This window comes from Sphaerodactylus townsendi, linkage group LG06 (genome assembly GCF_021028975.2).
Source record: "Sphaerodactylus townsendi isolate TG3544 linkage group LG06, MPM_Stown_v2.3, whole genome shotgun sequence".
NCBI classification, from domain to species: domain Eukaryota; kingdom Metazoa; phylum Chordata; class Lepidosauria; order Squamata; family Sphaerodactylidae; genus Sphaerodactylus; species Sphaerodactylus townsendi.
This window is the reverse complement of record NC_059430.1, coordinates 117,014,635-117,032,227: the sequence shown is the minus strand read 5'-3', so window position 1 is coordinate 117,032,227 and position 17,593 is coordinate 117,014,635. Positions and strand designations below refer to the sequence as shown.

The window sequence follows — 17,593 nt, the reverse complement described above, 5'->3', positions numbered from 1 at the left end:
TTCTGTCCTCTCTGGAATTTTCTTGAATAAAGCTTCCAGGCAGTGAGTGAGTGCCCTCCTAAAGAAAGATACACAGTGGATTAACAACAGATCTCATGCTTCATGCTTGCCACTGGGCTAACTATTCATCTCTGGGACAGGTGGCCAAGTCTGTAATCCCAAGGGTGGAGAGGAGAAGAAAGGTGGAGTGATTCTTGCAGAATGGGGCGGGTACAGGAAGGTGAGTGGACTGTATATAAAGCCAGGTAGAAGCTTGGTGAGATTTTAACTGGGACACCGAAGCCCAGAAGAACTGAGAGGTAAGTGAGGGGAAAGTGGGTGGAAGCTGGCCAGGGTATCCAAGCTTATTCAAGAATTTATAAGCCACATCACAAACAGAAGCAAGAAGTTTCTCCTCTCTCATCCTTATATTCTTACACTCAGGGGTTTGAGAACCAGTGTGGTATAGTAGCCTAGGAGTGGCATGGAGGGAGTGAAGTTGAGAGGGGACTTCCAGAAAAAAATCCGAGGTAGATCCCTTGTGAAGTTCTCATTGTGAAAACATTGTTGAACCAATGAAGAAGCAAAGCATAACAACACAGGAGGATGATATCAGAACAGGGGTCCATCTAGTCTGGCATCTGTATTACACAGTGACCAGACAGTTACTCTGGAAAGCCAAGGGAAAGGGCACAGAGGCCTTTCTCTTTGAGCTGGTATTAAAAGGTTTACTGGATCTGGATGTAGAGGTCCCCTTTAGTCAACTCTGGCTAGAAGCCACTGATGAGCCTCTACTCCATGAATCTGTCCTATGATCATTAAGTGATGTCAAGTCGTAACTGACTTAGGCAACCTCCCATGGGATTCCCAAGACAACTTATGAGCAGAGGTGGGAGCCATTGCCTTCCTCTGCAATAGCAACCCTGGTCTTCCTTGGTGGTCTCCCATCCAAGAACTCACCAGGGCTGACCCTGCTTAGCTTCCAGGCTCTAATGAGCTCAGTCTTAGGCTGCAGCATTTGTCTAATCCCCCCTGGCCCAACTCTCTGCCAGTGGTTGCCCAATGCTTGCTTAGCACAGCATCACTCACATGTAATTAGCCAGAACGGTCATCTGACCAATGCCTTCCCTGTTCTTTTGCTTTTTTCTTACTGATGCTATTGGCCAACGAATTGTGAAGGAAGAGGCCAGTATGAAGACCTCCTTCAGCTTCCTGCTCCTCCTACTGGGTAAGTTGAGCACTCAGATAGATCTGAATCCCACCTCTGGGAAAGAGGTGTTAAAATGATTGAAAAACTGCAGAGAGCATTTTCTCACAGGAGTGGAGGAAAATTAGTTGCTGCAACCCCCTGTTAAAAATATGTGGGGTGCAGATAAATTGGAAGGGATTATCTAGGAATCCATAGGATTAGGTACCTCCAACTCTACTAGGAAACTGAGCAAATTTCAGGATGTTAAATAAAATGGAGGAATGGAGAATGGTGTTAGATACAGTGGAACCTCGGTTTTCATTGGTAATTCATCCAAAAAGAATTGATGAAAACCAAAACCAATGAAAACCGAGGCAAACTTTTCCAAAGGAATCAATGTAAATCCAATCGAAATCCATTCTAGGCCTCAAAAAACATACCAAACCACATTTTGGTGGGTGTGCAGTGTTTAATGCTGAAAACAGTAACAAACAATAACACTAGGACCAGCTTCAGAGCCAGTGGACCAATGTCACCAAGCTGTCAAAGAGGACTGTTTTTGATAGCTGAAGATTTCTGAAGTAAGAGACCCAGAGACATTTGTCATTGGAAACAGAGTTGCCAGACATGGCCTGCAATAGCTTTGTCAATTGATTTTTTCTCCACAACCTACACCTTACTGCAAATCCAGCCGGCAGGAGCAAATCGATGAAAACCGAGACAATTTTTTCACTCAAAAATCGATGAAAACCGAAACCAATGAAAACCGAGGCAAACTTTTCCATAGGAATCAATGTAAATCCAATCAATCCATTCTAGGCACTCCAAAAAACATGCCAAAACCACATTTTTTGGTGAATAAACTTAGTGTTTAATGCTGAAAACAGTAACAAACAATAACACTAGGACCAGCTTCAGAGCCAGTGGACCAATGTCGCACCAGAAAGCTGTCCAAAGAGGTCTGTTTCTGATGCCTCTTTAAGATTTGTCTGAAATGGGGCAAGACATTGTCATTAAACAAGTTGCAGACACGGCCTGCAACAGCTTTGTCCGGGTGATTTTTCTCCACAACCCCTGCACCTTACTGCAAATCGATGAAAACCGAGGCAAATCAATGAAAACTGAGATAAATTTTTCACAGAAAAAATCAATGAAAACTGAAACTGATGAAAACTGAAGGCAATGAAAACCGAGGTTCCACTGTACTTTGCATCCTCATTGGGGAGAAAGGCAGGGTAGAAATGAAGCAAATAAATGTGCTTCTGTGATCTAATAGTTATAGACTTCTATAGTCTTTTATTTGCCAAGTTTACTTTTCCTTTATGCCTTGTTTCCTTTTAACATTTATGCTCGTATTCCTCCCCCTTTATGTTCCCATACCTTTTGGTGTCCTTAGTTTTCTTCTGCCAATATTCTTCTAAATATATATTTACAGTTTTAATATGTTTAATGCTTTTTATTATGTCTTATTTAAATAATGCTGGTCTATGACCATATTGATTGATGGATTGATATGTTTAAAAAGTTAGTGATCAGGTGCCTATCCAGTGTGACAACTTATTGCCAGCCGACAGATTTTGTGATGACCATTGCTCCTTTGAAAAAGCATCTCTTCTTCACAGCAAAGACCCAGTCCTGACTTTTCTCCGCCTTATTTTATCAGGGGCGTTTTAGAATGTCTAAAGAGATGAGGTCCGGATCCCTCCCAGAATCCCAACTGATCCCCACATGGCAGAGATCCATTCCCCTGAAGGAAATAGTTGCTTTTGGTAAAATTGCAGATCAGTGGGCAAAATGGCCGACCGGCTGAGGTAGGGAAGCAAAAAGCAATGGGGAAAAAAAAGAGTTGTGTAAACAGGAAAACCCCACTGCAAAGCAGAGCAAGAGAAAGGGACTGCGTCTCAGCTGCAAGATAAGTAGTGCATGCATAAATGGCTATGGTCTTCTGTCTTCTACAGGTTCAGCCCTGTCTTCCCCAGTGCCGGAAGTCAAAGAAAGCAACGGTAAAATCTGATATGCAAAAGAGGGTGGAAGTGGGGCGGGAAACTTTCTTCAAAGGAAAGGCATTTCTAGGCATTCGGGTTGTTCAAAAATTATTTAGCGAATGGCAGGCTGATGGGGGAATCTCTTCGTACTACCTACCTGGATGACCGTGCAACATACTTGGATGTGCAGCATACCTAGATGACCTGCTGCAAATATTGGCGGTCGTAGTTGTGCCATATGATCTGTCTGTCCCTGTTGATAGGCTAGCAACAGGTTTATTTTTAAGCAGGGGATTTAAGAATTGTACAGACTGTCTCTCTTCAGAATGTTCATCTGGCTCTCTGATTTAACGCACAGAATCACAGATTTCCCCCCGGAAAAAAAATAATTAAAAGCAGGTTGCTGAGTGGAAAAACTGCCTCACTGTCCTCCAGCTTCTACTACAAGATACCTGTGTGGAAATTGTATAAGTTTAGTTTAAATAAAGGGGATGCATTTCCAAGTTAGAGAGTTCAGGATGAGCCCCAAGGGGAGGGGGTTCATGTGGACCAGGGGTAAGATTGCAAAGAATGGCAGCAGGCAGGCCAGCTTTCTTCAGGTTTTCTTGCTCCTCCCAGGTTTTCTTGCTCCTCCTTCAGGTTTTCTTTTCCCTGCCCGCACCACAGGAGTTCCTCTCGCTCTTCAGGCCACCATTTCAGAACAATCAGAAGGACAGGAGCAGTAGTGGCGTAGGAGGTTAAGAGCTCGTGTATCTAATCTGGAGGAACCGGGTTTGATTCTCCGCTCTGCCGCCTGAGCTGTGGAGGCTTATCTGGGGAATTCAGATTAGCCTGTACACTCCCACACACGCCAGCTGGGTGACCTTGAGCTAGTCACAGCTTCTCGGAGCTCTCTCAGCCCCACCTACCTCACAGGGTGATTGTTGTGAGGGGGGAAGGGCAAGGAGCGTCTCCTACAGGAGAGAAAGGGGGGATATAAATCCAAACTCTTCTTCTTCTTTTTTTTCTTTTAATGCTGAAGGTCTATCGCTTCAGTTATGGACCCCATGAAACCCTGTTAAATTGACATGGTCTAGCAAAGTTTCACTACACCAAAGATGCTCTGTCCCCCCTCCCAAAGGCTGTCAGGCAACCTCTCCAAAGGGGGGTTACACAGAAACAACAAGAAAGTGTAAGGAGGGCAAGTGTAATAGTTAAGAGCAGGCGGACTCTAATTTGAAGAACCTGGTTTGTTTCCCCACTCCTACATTCCTGTTGGGTGACCTTAGACTAGTCACAGCTCCCTCAGAACTCTCTCAACCTCACAAGATGTCTGTTGTGGGGAGAGGAAGGGAAAGGAGTTTTTAAGCTGCTTTGAGAATGAGGTCCCCTTCAGGAGAGAAACACGAGGTATAAATTTTAATCCTCCTCCTCCTCCTCCTTCTTCAAAATGGATCAGCTTTTCAGGAGGAAAATCTGTACAAACAGAAAACAGAAGGAAACCCCCACTGCAAAGCAAACAGCCCCGTGGTAAGAAGTGTGTGCATAAATGGCCATACAGCTGGTTGGCATACAAACAAACGTGCTAGAAAGAGGCTGTCTACTAAAGTTGGTATCATCATCCTTCCTTAGAATCCTTCTTTTCTGTCTGGCCTTTGGCTTATGGCAGAAGTGGTAACATTTCTGGACTTTTGGGGAAAGACTGTGATGTGGATTACATGCAGAAGACCCCAGGTTCAATTCCTAGCTTCGCCTATTAAAGGATCAGGAAGGAGGTGGTATGAAAGACACCCCCCCTTACTTGAGACTTTAAAGGGCCACTCCCAGGCAGAGCAGTCAATCCTGACCTGGGGAGACTAAAGGCCCTTCTGCACATGCAGAGTAATGCACTCTCAATCCACTTCCAATGCACTTTGAAGCTGGATTTTACTGTGTGTGTCAAGAAAAACAACCTAGGCTTTTGCCACCTAGATCACGTGGGTTCTTGAGAGTAAGTAAACACACAGCAAACCAAATAAAGTTTTTTAGAGTTTTATTTTAAAGAAATGAAAATAAAAAGGTGAGCATGAAAAATAACATCTGCATGAATAGCAAAAGATTAGCTGAAACATAAAACAGGATAAAGCACTCACAAATATGCAAATATTAGCACAGTCCTTGAAGTCCATTTCGCGTGGGCCTTAATTTCTTCCAAGTATAAGTCGAAGTTATCACATTTCAGTTGGGTTCAGAATAGAAGAGAATCTCCAGCCCCATTTTTTTTAATATAATGATTCATCAATCAAGGTCAGGTGAATCTCATTCAACCAATTAGAACCAAATTTAAGTGGAACTTTCCAGAGCCAATTAGTGACTTGGGCCAGCCTGGCACAGATAATCATAACATCTCTTTAATGTTTTGAGAAACTGAGATGGGTAGCTACTCCCTGCTTGTTCTCACAACATCGAACAGGTGAAACAGAATCTAATTAGGGCAGGGCCTTCCAATTTAAGGAAGCAATTCCCCCCCCCCCCACAGGCCTGTTTTAAAATAATTCCCTTTCACAACCTGAGCAACTTGACCAAAGTTCTGACAGTGATTGAATTTCTTAACAGTGCGAAATAGCAAAATCCACTTTCAAACAATTGTGAAAGTGGATTGAATGTGCATTGTTCTGCATTTTCAGAAAGGGCCTAAGCCCGTGGTGGCGAACCTTTGGCACTCCAGATGTTATGGACTACAATTCCCATCATCCCCTGCCTATTGGCCATGCTGGCAGAGGCTGATGGGAATTGTAGTCCATAACATCTGGAGTGCCAAAGGTTCGCCACCACTGGCCTAAGCATTTCTCAATGTAAGGCAGTTTCATGTGTGTTAATTTTTCACAGTGCTCTGTAGCAGCATCCCTTCCTCTCTTGGTCTGTCCCCGGGTTTGAGGTATTATTGCAGCATGACATTTTCTCTCTCCCTTCTTTCCAGACCATCTATTGTATCCTTATGGGCCATCTGTGGGAGACTTGAAGAATCCCAAAGATGATGACGGGACATCCCCAGAGATAAGCACTAAAAGCAACTTCACCTTTTATGGCAAAACGTTTCGGAAGATTTTTGTAAGTAGGACCCCAATAGCCATAAAACTAGACAGAAGTATGGGATGAAGGGTGGGGGAAGCATCTAACCTATCTCAGAATTAGCCTGGGAAGTGTGCTGTTAACTTGAGGACTGACATCCTCAGGGCAGGTGGAGCAAATTGTGGTCTTCTTGACACCCACAATGTAGATCTATTGTCCCCAGTATGGTGCCTGAGGGTGCCATGGTGACACCTGTCTTGGAGCCTAATAAATGTTTTTAGAAAGTGGGTGCAGACAAGTGGGGCTCCTGCCAAGCAAGGCTTCTGATTCAGCAATGGAGATTGGCTGTACAGAGTAAAATAATGTTGAGAGGAAGCTGCTCTTGCATTGTTTGTTTTATTCTCTCTCTCATTCATTCCCAATGTAATTTTTTAAAGGACTCCTCATGCCCCCTGTACTTTCTTTGTGTGTATATTTGGCTCAGCCTTCCACAGTGGTCATTTTGTGGATGCCTCTACCACCTTTGTGCCAAAATTCCAGACATGTTTGTGCCAAAATTTCAGACAAAAAGTTGGGAACCCATGAGCTAAATTATTGTTCTTTCCATCTTTGACCAAATGTACACTAGTTCAGCTCTCCACAGAGCAACCCAAGAACTTAAGTTTTTCATAAAAGTCCCTAAATGGGAGCAAGTTTTATCCCTCCCTCCCTCCCTCCCTCCCTCCATCCATCCATCCATCCATCCATCCATCCATCCATCCATCCATCCATCCATCCATCCATCCATCCATCCATCCATCCATCCATCCATCCATCCATCCATCTATCCATCTATCCATCCATCTATCCGTCCTATCCATCCTGTCTATCTATCTATCTATCTATCTATCTATCTAGCTATCTATCTATCTATCTATCTATCTATCTATCTATCTATCTATCTATCTATCTATCTATCTATCTATCTATCTATCTATCTATCTATCTATCTATCTATCTATCTATCTATCTATCTATCTATCTATCTATCTATCTATCTATCTATCTATCTATCTATCTATCTATCTATCTATCTATTATATTTCTACCCTGCCCATCCCTAAAGGACTCAGGGCAGCAATACAACAATTTAAACAATATGCAGTTAAAACAGTAATAAATAATCTAAAATACTATAAAATCCAGCATTTACAAATATTGTGGTGACTTAAAACTCCAATATCCCATGGAAAGCCAGTGTTAGTAAATGTCAACCCAGTGGATGAGTTGGGAATTTGGAATCTGAAAGTCAGCAAGCGGTTCCCATGAATGCACGAGAAGAACTGTGTTGAATGATTTAATTCATTCCCTTCGTAGCTCACAGTGCATTTGGAGATTGTTTGGTAGTACTTCAAAGTCACCAGAAAGGGGGGAAAGAACTCAACCACAACAATACAGTTTTTTCACTTGTTGATTTTACACACATCCAGAAACACTGGTAATTAGCTGTCAGATTCAGTGTGAGCCAATTTCAGTGGTGAAAAAACATGGGTTTTGTCAATAGGCAACAGGCAGTGATGAAAAAAAGACATTTTTTTTATCAATAAGTAATGTCAGGCCACACAGGATTTAAGGGTTTTTTTTCATTTTCAGATAAGTTTATTTCTGGATGTGTTATCTTTAATAATCTTGTTTGTATGTAAGGAAGGCTGAATAGGTGGCCACTTATATGACTGTGCCATCAACAGTGATTGAAATTTGTGTAACAGTTCATGCCGATTTTTAAGGTGTAGTCTGTATTTCAGCCCTTGCATTTTTAACAAACATTCTTGTATACACTATACAACAAATATAATTGTTTTGTTATATACATACATAATAGTTTTCAGCTCAACCTCTGAGATTCTCTGTACGTCAAAATCCTACAAAGCCAGTTTGACCCAGGACAATATCTGAGAGCTGCCGAAGTAAGATCAGGAGTCTGACATTTGTAATTGGGAGGACAAAGTAGTTCTCTGGACATTAAGTGATAGAAAAGCCTTTCTGTTTGGGTAGCACAGTGGCAAAGAGAACAAGCTACGGTCTGATTCCAATCTCTGTTTCACCACAGGAAATCCTGTCACCCTAAGCACCTTCCCTGTAGGATGGGGAAAATGATCCTGCTCTACCGTGTAGGGATGTTGCAATTCTACGACAAGAGCCACAGCACCAAACATCGACCAAGATGACTGTATAATTGTTGTGCAAGTGTCAATGCTGCTACTATGTTTACACTGTTGCGTTCTGCTCTGTCACAGGTGAACAACAATGGTGTGGTTTCTTTTGGTGTTCCTGTTCCAGAGTATACTCCAGAAGCTATCCCTCTAGCGAATGGAAAGCATTTTGTTGCCCCCTACTGGGGGGATGTCAATAACATTCTGGGTGGTGACGTTTTCTATCGGGAGGTAAATGACCCAGAAACGCTGCAACAAATTACCAAGGATATCCATCAGTACTTCCCCAACTTGCCTTTCACTTGTACCGGGGCTTTCATTGCCACCTGGGACCATGTAGCCTATTTTGGATCCGTCTCCCAAAAGGTAAGACACCCACTGTATGAATAAAGACTGTATTTTTCAGCCGAAGTAGTCTCTCCCTACCCGTCTTCCTTCCTGGCCACTGAGATACAACCACTGGTGGGATTCAGCAGGTTCACACCACTTCAGCAGAACCGGTTGTTAAAATGGTGCTTGTAAACAACCAGTGGTTAAATTATTTGAATCCCACCACCGGAACCGGTTGTTAAATTATTTGAATCCCACCACGGATACAACTCCCCCTCCCTTTAAAGTAAAATATATTGTTATTTTTATGAAATAGGATAAATTGTAACCAAACTCAGACAATTTAAGTTACACAACTTTTACAATAAAGAAAAACAGTCGTGAAGATCAACTCTTCATATTAAATATAAGTTTCCAGAGTCCTGTCACTGGTAACAGATATTAGTTTAAGTTGTCTTCCATCTGTTAAAATCTACACATTCTGCCATTTTAAGGTTTTTATACTTTGTCAAACTATTAGAATCCATTCCGTAACGAAAAGGTTTCACTTTTTTTGCTATTATTCTATTTGTGACAAGTTAACGTATCAGGAAACACAGGATATCCTTTTGACCGAACTGTATTCTGTGGATATTCTAACAGCACACTTTTAGGGTTCTTTGGTAACAGCACACCTGTCATTCAGACTATTTTATTTAATCCTTTTGTCTAAAAAATCAGACACTATGGGACATATCCTAACAATAAGTGATAGAATGTTGTGATGAGAAACTCTTCATCAAGCTGTGAGCAGAACTCACAAAGTGGTGGGCGACATTCCACCTCCTGCCCACCTTCTCCGACCTAACAGCAAGCACCATCAGCTTGTCCCAACTGCCGGTGCTCTGCAGGCTGCAAGTAACCTTCCTGCCTCCCCCCCACAACAGGACACCCTGGCTGGCGGAGCAGCCCAGAAAATGCTCCCTCCCCCACCCTTTGCTAGGGCCAATTCCGTCTCCCCCATAATGGGCTTTGCTGCCAGTGACACAATAATTTGCAGATTTATCCCAGGATCAAAGAACCAGCTAGGGTTGTCAACTCTGAGTTGGAAAGTTTCTAGAACTTGGGGGGCAGGGGGAGTAGAGCCTAGCAAGGTGCCTCTGCGGGTTGAGAGGTGCCTCTGTGGAACATAGTGCCACTTTCCAAAGCAGTCATTTTCTCCAGGAGAACTTATCTGTGTCTTCTAGATATCAGTTGTAACTCTAGGAGATCTCCAAGCCCTGCCTGGAAGTTGGCAGCCCAAAGAGTAACAATAAATGGAAGGCCCCAGTCCAGGGAAACCATGATACAGCAGATGTGGTGCCTTATTTCTTTGTCTTCATCTTCATGGTAGACCAATACTTTCCAAGCTGTTTTGATAACCGATGGCCATATATCCTTTATAATGCTCAACTATGGAGACATCCAATGGACAACCGGAGCAGCAAGTGGTGGAGACCGTAGGACAGGTCTGGGAGGAATCTCAGCACAGGTAGGTACACCCCAGAAGTAATCCGGTAACAGACACCCCTTGGAGACTGTTTTCTCTGAAAAAGCTGAAACCTAGGCTAAGACAGTCTTGGGCGTTTCCCCACTTACTCATAGCCCCCTATGCCCCGCACTACTCTCAGCGTGCATCATTTCTGGTGCGTGCCCGGGCTTCCCCACGACCCCGTGCTCTCTGCGCGGGGTCATCAAAAGGTGCCATTTTGAAGAGCGCCAGGAATGATGCACGCTGAGGGGGCGCGACAGCGGCAGTGTCGGGGCGGCTGCATTGTCATCGCCCCTGTAGTGGGGAGTGCCGGGGGACCCCGCGCTACTTGGCTACAGTAGCGCGGGGCAGAAGGTGAGTGGGAAAACACCCCTAGTTGTCCTAAGACAGTCCTCCTTTGTTGGAGTTGTATTGGCTCTCCATTTTTGCACATAAAGAGTCCTTGCCGCAATAATCATACGCATAAAAAACAGTCTGTATTGATTTGGAATATCATCTACTATGAGTCCCAACAAAAAAGCCTCAGGTTTCTTCACAATCTTTTGTATTTCTTTTAATATCATGTCCGAAAATAATTTAGCTTCTTTGCACATCCACAACATATGAAAGAAAGACCCCTCATGCTGTTGGCATTTCAAGCATCTGTTCGACATACCTTTACACATCCTTTCCATTTTTTGGTGTTAAATACCTTCAAGTTATTACACACTGTGAACTTTAAATCTTTCTTCCACAGTTTCTCCCACTGTTCCATCTGTAAGGTTCCTTCCGCACACGCAAAATAATGCGTTTTCAAACCACTTTCACAACTGTTTGCAAGTGAATTTTGCTATTCCGCACAGCTTCAAAGAGCACTGAAAGCAGTTTGAAAGTGCATTATTTTGCATGTGCGGAATGAGCCTATGTTTCTACTGACACTTGTAGCCCATTTAATCATTACAGACTTAATCACCTCATATTCTGTAACCTGTTTCAGTAACATCTTACACATTTTAGTAATCAGTTTGTCATCATTACTCTCAAAAATCTATCATTTGTGTGGTAAAACCCATATTTTTGTAATCAACTTTAAACATGTCTAAAAGTTGGTAGAAATTGAACCAGTTTTTAACTATATCCTTTATGGTTTAAATTCACATTTGTCATTTTGGAAATTCAGCAATTCTCTGTAAGAAGGCTATTTTTCTTGCACATTTACTTCTTTTCTAGTAAAAACTTCAATTGGAGACAACAATAAATGAGTTACACTTGCTATAAATATTTTTATATTTTGACCATATCCAAAGAAGACTTCTTCTAACATAGTGATTAGAAAAATCTTTATGCATTTTTGCCTTATCATACCACATATATCCATGCCATCCAAATCTCCTGTTAAAACCCTACAGGTCCAAAATCCTACTATTCTTCAACATCACCCATTTTCTTGTCCATACAAATGTGGCAGCTTCAAAATACAGTTTTAAATTTGGCAAACATCCACCCCTTGTATATTTAGTCTTATCAGATTTTTAGTCCAAACCATATCAATTCTTGAATGGGAATTGTGTCTCTCAGAGTAAAAAGTATATTCCTTGGCATTACCATTTTTAAGCCGCCAAAGATCTTGCAAATTTAAGTTCTCTATCAAATAAAAAAAAACGTTTAGGGGCTAGTCGTTCCAGGTTTTGATGTTTGTTTCAGTTTCGGCTATTCTGTAGGCAGACTTTTTTTTAGTTTGTGTTGCTATTGCGAAGAAGAGAAGAGTAGAGTTCAGATTTGCACTCTGTTTTTCTCTCCTGTAAGGAGTCTCAAGGCAGCTGACAGACTCCTTTCTCTTCCTCTCCCCACATAAGACACCTTGTGAGGTAGGTGTGGCTGAGGAGTGGAGACTCAAACAGTTCTCCAGATTAGAACCCACCACTCTTAACCAATACACCATGCTGCGTAGAATTATAGTGGAACACAAACCCTGGTCCATTATGCATGCAGGGCATACTCCTTGTCTCCATTCTTTGCAGTGGGGTTTTCCCGTAGTTTTCAGTTTAACCTGGGGGATTCTTCTGCTGCAAAACTTCCTCTGCTGAGCCAGCTGCCTTCTATTACCTGTCACTTCTGTTATTGCCTGTTGCTTCTTTGCTCTCTCTCTTTAAAAAAATCCAAAAAGAAAACTCTTTGGCTCATTCCGCACATGCAGAATAATGCACTTTCAAACTGCTTTCAGTGCTCTTTGAAGCTGTGCGGAATAGCAAAATCCACTAGAAAACAGTTGCGAAAGTGGTTTGAAAACGCATTATTTTGCGTGTGCGGAAGGGGCCTTTGGGTCACTCTGGTGGCCAAGAGCGGGAGTAACTGCTGTTGGGTGGGCTGAGGAAGGTGGGGGAGGCAAAAGCAACATTGGTGCAAACTGAATAAACAACAGAGACCTTCCCTTTCTCAACAACAAAAAAAGTCAAATTTAAGAGGTTTTTGAAGCCACAGAGCTTCTCTGATCTGCACCACAGTGAGTTCAGGAGGTGGGGAAATGTGTTCTCAACCAAGAATCTAACCCAAAGGGATTTTATTTTATTTTGTTTTATTTACATTTATACTCTGCCTGTCCCTGGCCATGGCTAAGCTCAGGGTGGCTTACAAACGATAGAACATGACATAAGGCAAACATTTAAATACACTTAGAATGTTGAAATCTAAATTCCTTCCTTGATGGTGATAAATATCAAATCAATACAGCCTATAATTTTTTAATTACCAGAAGAAGACTGGGGATAGTCAGATGTGAACAAGAAGGGGGAGACCCACATTTTGAACACAAAACAGCAAGCACTCGCTGATATTTAAACTCATTATGTTCCATGCAGGGCAGACCACAAATGTTTAAATGGCCTCTGTCTTTATATGCTATTTTCCTTCTTCTTGGTGCAGTTATTGCTGCTGTAATAATTGGGGGGGGGGGGGTCCCTAAGAAAAAAAAGAAAAAGTTGATGTTTTTATTGCTTCTGCATGTTTTGGTAGAAAGGCTAGATTTAAACTAATAATAATAAATGAATGAACTGGTTCCATAAAACAAAGGTTGACCATTGTTCCTATGTGGTTTATATTATGTTTCTTTCAGGCTGGCTTTAACAGTGGAGACGACAAAAACTATTACAGCATCCCTGGTTCCCGCACGGCTCATATAATCGACATTCCAAAAACTAGCAATGTCCATGTCCCCGGACGCTGGGTGTTCCAGGTGGATGATTTCAAAGTGACCGGAGTCCCTGAAGAACTTCAACGCCTGAAAGAAGAAGAAGAAAAAAAAGCAAAAAGCAATGAAGATCAGGGACCACCAAGTAATGAACATAATGAAGCTGAGGTAACAACTACGAGGAATCCACCTGAGGCAGAAGAATCAAATGTTTCACAAGTCAATGAGGGCAACTCTGAAGTTCAAGGACAAGAGGTAAAGGACGAACCAGAAGCTGTTCCTCCAGAAAACCAACATGAAGATGAACAGACACAGACCAACCAAGATAGTGACGTCAACCCTGAGAAAGAACAAGAGGCAAAGGAAGAACCAGAAGTTGCTCCTCCAGAGAACCGAATTGAGGAAGGGGAGTCACAGGTCAACCAAGTCTATGAAAACCCTGAGGAAAAGGAATCACAGAAACAGGAAGAGAATGAAGGTGTTTCAGCTGTGGATGTACCAGAGCTTCCAGTGCAAAAACCAGAGCTAGTCACACAGATTAATGACAGTGATGAGGATGATGATGACTGTGAGTGGTAAGTATGTCAAAGCTGAGAGTCAGTTGAGTTCTTCTGGGAAAAGCTTTGGCTATTTCTGCACAGCCAAGGGAGAGAGCCTGCATCAGCATTAATCAAGGGGCCGTTCGCACAAATGGCACCATGGGATGCGCAGCTGTTGGAGCAAGCTCTGCACAGCCGAGTATTCCCCTCCCCTCCCTGGCCCCAAACGCCTCCTTACCTTCTGCTGGCAGCTGTTGCTCTTCTGTCACTCTGAGGAGTTCAGGGGACACACCCCCATGGCCAGAGTGACGGCTGAAGCACCGGAGGCCAGGGAGTGTGACCCCTTCCCTCCTCAGAGTGACGACAGAGCGACTGCTGCCAGCAGACGGTAAGGAGGCGTTTGGGGCCGGGGAGGGGAAGATGCCGGCTTCCACCCACTGCTGTTCGCATGGCAGTGGATGGAAGGCGGCGTTTGCAGAAAAACTTGCTCCCCGAGCAAGTTTTGAAAACACCATTTTGGAGGGAACAGAGCGCCGCTGCATCGATTCACCTGTGCGAACGGCTCCGCCAAAACAGTGTTTTACCGGGCTGAAGCCACTGCTTTCAGCCCATGCGGAAACCGCCTCTGTGTATCTTGACTACCTAGGTCAGTGGTTTCCAACCTTTTTTCACTTGTGTACCCCTTGGCAACCCATTTCCCTAAAACTTTACCTTCATATTAGCAAACCTATTACATAATTTTTCTGCTTACCCCCAAACACTCTGGTGTGTACCCTGTGCGAACCACTGACCTAGGTCATGCAAATAGAGATCACATCTGTCTCATCTTTTCTGTATTTGTTATTTTGGGGGACAACGCAGAAATGATGTTGGTTTTCTAGGTTCCCACCCTCAGTGATTTTGCAAAGTCTTTCCTGCATTCTCCCTACCTTGCCTTTTCAAGATGGTGGAAGTCTGTTGGATTATTAAACTTAATGTGATCTTGAGCATCAGTTTAGATGATTTTTTAAGAAGGACTTCCAAAACTGAAAGATGGTAGATCCCTTACTGCCCATGAGCCAAAATTGCCAGAATTTTCATGTTCAGGATCAATGCACCCAACCTCAGGTGAAGTAATAACCGAGCGAGGTATTTTGGCTTGTTTGTAGCCTTCTGGAGGCATTCACTTGGTCTCTGTAAGAATCAGACAATGGTCCTAAATCAGTGGTTCTCAACCTGTGGGTCGTGACCCCTTTGGGGGTCGAATGACCCTTTCACTGGGGTCGCCTAAGACTCTTTGCATCAGTATTTCTCCATCTGTAAAATGGAGAACTGTTAGGGTTGGGGCTCACCACAACATGAGGAACTGTATTAAAGGGTCATGGCACTAGGAAGGTTGAGAACCACTGTCCTAGATTGATTTGGCATTTGATCCAGCAGAGTTGTTTGGGTTTTTTTTTCAAAACTACTCTTTGGATGATCTTGGAAAGGACCAGACCTTTCTTCCAATGTAAACCATGTATTTTCCCTCTCTCCTAGATATCATCACCGAATGTTTGGAAGATCAGCTCAGGATCCATCAGAACAGAGGCATCCAGGACAAGAAAATAATCCTCTGCTTTCCTAGACATGCAGGAAACCTTCTGTAGACACAATCCAAATGTAGTAAAGTAATAAAAGAGCTCTGAAGATTTCACTGCACTGTGTTTTTGTTCAGGGAAAAGAAAACCAGAGAAGTTACAGGGAGGTGGTGCTGGGAAATGAATAAGGATGAGTATCTTTTCCAAGGTACATCTGGGACCTCTCTGTAGGGAGCTGAGAGGAGGTGGGGCTTATGTTGTCTCCATCGTCCTCAGGACATATTTAGTATTCATATAGTCAGTCAGTCAGTCAGTCAAGTATTTATTGTTTGAGCCATTGGCTATAACAATACAGAGATACATGCAGTTAAAACATTTAAATTAAAACAATAACTTAGTTTTACATTAAAATATAAATTATTTGTATTCGCAATTTCTAAATTAAAATGCCCCATCAAATACTTTCCACGTCAGATGTTTCTGCAGCTTCCTCAGCTAGTCTAAGTTAACCTCCAGTACTTTGGAACATCAGTTCAAACAGCGCTTTAAATACTTTGCTCGTAATTTCCTAGCCGTCAGGGCAAAGAGAGCCATCTTGTAAGAAACATAGGAATCAATATCAGATGGTAAGAAAATCAGTTTCTCATCATCGGACAAAAAAGCTGTCCTAGGTAGTATTGGCTCCAATAACCTTTTCCTTATTTCTGAATACAAAGGACGGGAGAGTATATAATGAAAGAGATCCTCAGGCTCTTGTTTTCCACAGATACAAAAGCGCTGAGAAAATGGTATTCGTGTGTATCTACCACTAAGCACTGCTGAAGATATTCATATACTGATTTTTAGAGCATTAGCCTACCTTGCTGTTATTATCTTTGTAAATGGATGTATGGGGAAGAGGCAGCATTTATCCAGCCACTGACAGAACTAGGTTGGCACTGGGACCCAAATGGAGCATCCTAAAACAAAGATAGTTCAGCATGTATTGAACAAAGTTACAATTTTTTTTTTCTTTTGGTGAGACAGAGTATAGTGAATTCCTAGTTCAAAACAAGACTTGAATCAGGGACTTCTCAGTTTATTCTTCTGGTTGTTTTATTATACCAGCTCCATGTGTGGAAGTCAAATATAGCATGTTATCGAATATTTTGGTACATAGCTGAATAATGTATGAATGTTTGATTTAAAAAAAAGAAATCTCAGAATTTTGGGCAACAGCAAATTTATTTCTGCTCCGGGTCAGTGATTACCTAGTTATTGAGTGGAGGACATGAATTCTAATTAAACCGTCTTCTATAACTAGTGGGAGATTCAACCCAGAAAGTCCCTGATTCCACCAGTAGAATCTCCAGGTAATAGGATTAGGTAGTAGGTGATGCCTGACCTAGATGACCCAAGCTAGCTTGATCTTGTCAGATCTCAGAAGATAAGCAGGGTTGGCCTCAGTTCATACTTGGATAGGAGACCACCAAGGAAGTCCAGGGTTGTGACTCATGGGAGGCAGGCAATGGCAAACCACCTCTAAAGATCTCTTGCCTTGAAAACCACATGAGAGGTTGCCAGAAGCTGGCTGCCACTTGATGGCCCTTTCTACCACCAAACGATGATGTGAAAGACCATTGCCAGTCTGCTGCCAGTCTGCACAAAAAAAGTTGACTTTGATGGAAAATGGTCCAATTCAGCATTTATTTATTCTATTTATTTATTTTTAGATTTAGGAACCGCCCATTCCCGGAGTGCTCTGGGCGGTGTACACAGAACACAGAATACAATAATACATATAAATTAAAACACATGACGTAAACCCTATACATAACAGCATTCCATTTCCCAAAATTTTGCGGCTTACAACTGCATAGCTAAGCAGGTGCAGATATATCGTGAGACATCAACATGGCTGTGGGGGTTCGTTTGTGCAGGCCTGGGTAGCTGCGCATGTGTGGGAAGTAAATAAAAAAAGACGTGTCTCCATGCAAAGGCATGACAGCAGCCCAAATAGTTTCTGTGGACTCCAATCGCTGCCTGCACGGAGGCATGTGAATGCGAAAACAGGAAAATGGATTCCTTTATCCCGACTGCAGCCTGTTATACATTTGCCGTGTGGAGGGGGCCAT

General features: G+C 42.7%; 1 protein-coding gene across 3 annotated transcripts; it reads left to right on the top strand.

Annotated features, from left to right (window-relative positions):
• The first annotated feature begins 211 nt into the window (after window positions 1-211).
• LOC125435857 (sushi, nidogen and EGF-like domain-containing protein 1) lies at window positions 212-15,595 on the top strand. Of its 3 annotated transcripts, none has more exons than XM_048502284.1 (8): window positions 212-299; window positions 1,159-1,207; window positions 3,127-3,171; window positions 6,092-6,222; window positions 8,460-8,741; window positions 10,078-10,215; window positions 13,307-13,956; window positions 15,439-15,595. In XM_048502284.1, coding segments are annotated over exons 2-8 (1,284 nt in total). In that variant the 5' UTR covers window positions 212-299; window positions 1,159-1,170; the 3' UTR covers window positions 15,440-15,595. The 3 variants fall into 3 exon arrangements, with proteins under 3 accessions (XP_048358241.1, XP_048358242.1, XP_048358243.1); XM_048502285.1 differs by having other exon boundaries at window positions 279-299; window positions 1,163-1,207; XM_048502286.1 differs by having other exon boundaries at window positions 279-299; window positions 1,142-1,207.
• The last annotated feature ends 1,998 nt before the right edge of the window (window positions 15,596-17,593 follow it).

Bases quoted from the DNA above. Each gene is read 5' to 3' on its own strand.
- LOC125435857 (XM_048502284.1), top strand. From the start codon at position 1,171: ATGAAGACCTCCTTCAGCTTCCTGCTCCTCCTACTGG. The intron at 6,223-8,459 runs GTAAGTAGGACC...GCTCTGTCACAG, and splicing joins AAACGTTTCGGAAGATTTTT to GTGAACAACAATGGTGTGGT. The intron at 8,742-10,077 runs GTAAGACACCCA...TCTTCATGGTAG, and splicing joins TTGGATCCGTCTCCCAAAAG to ACCAATACTTTCCAAGCTGT.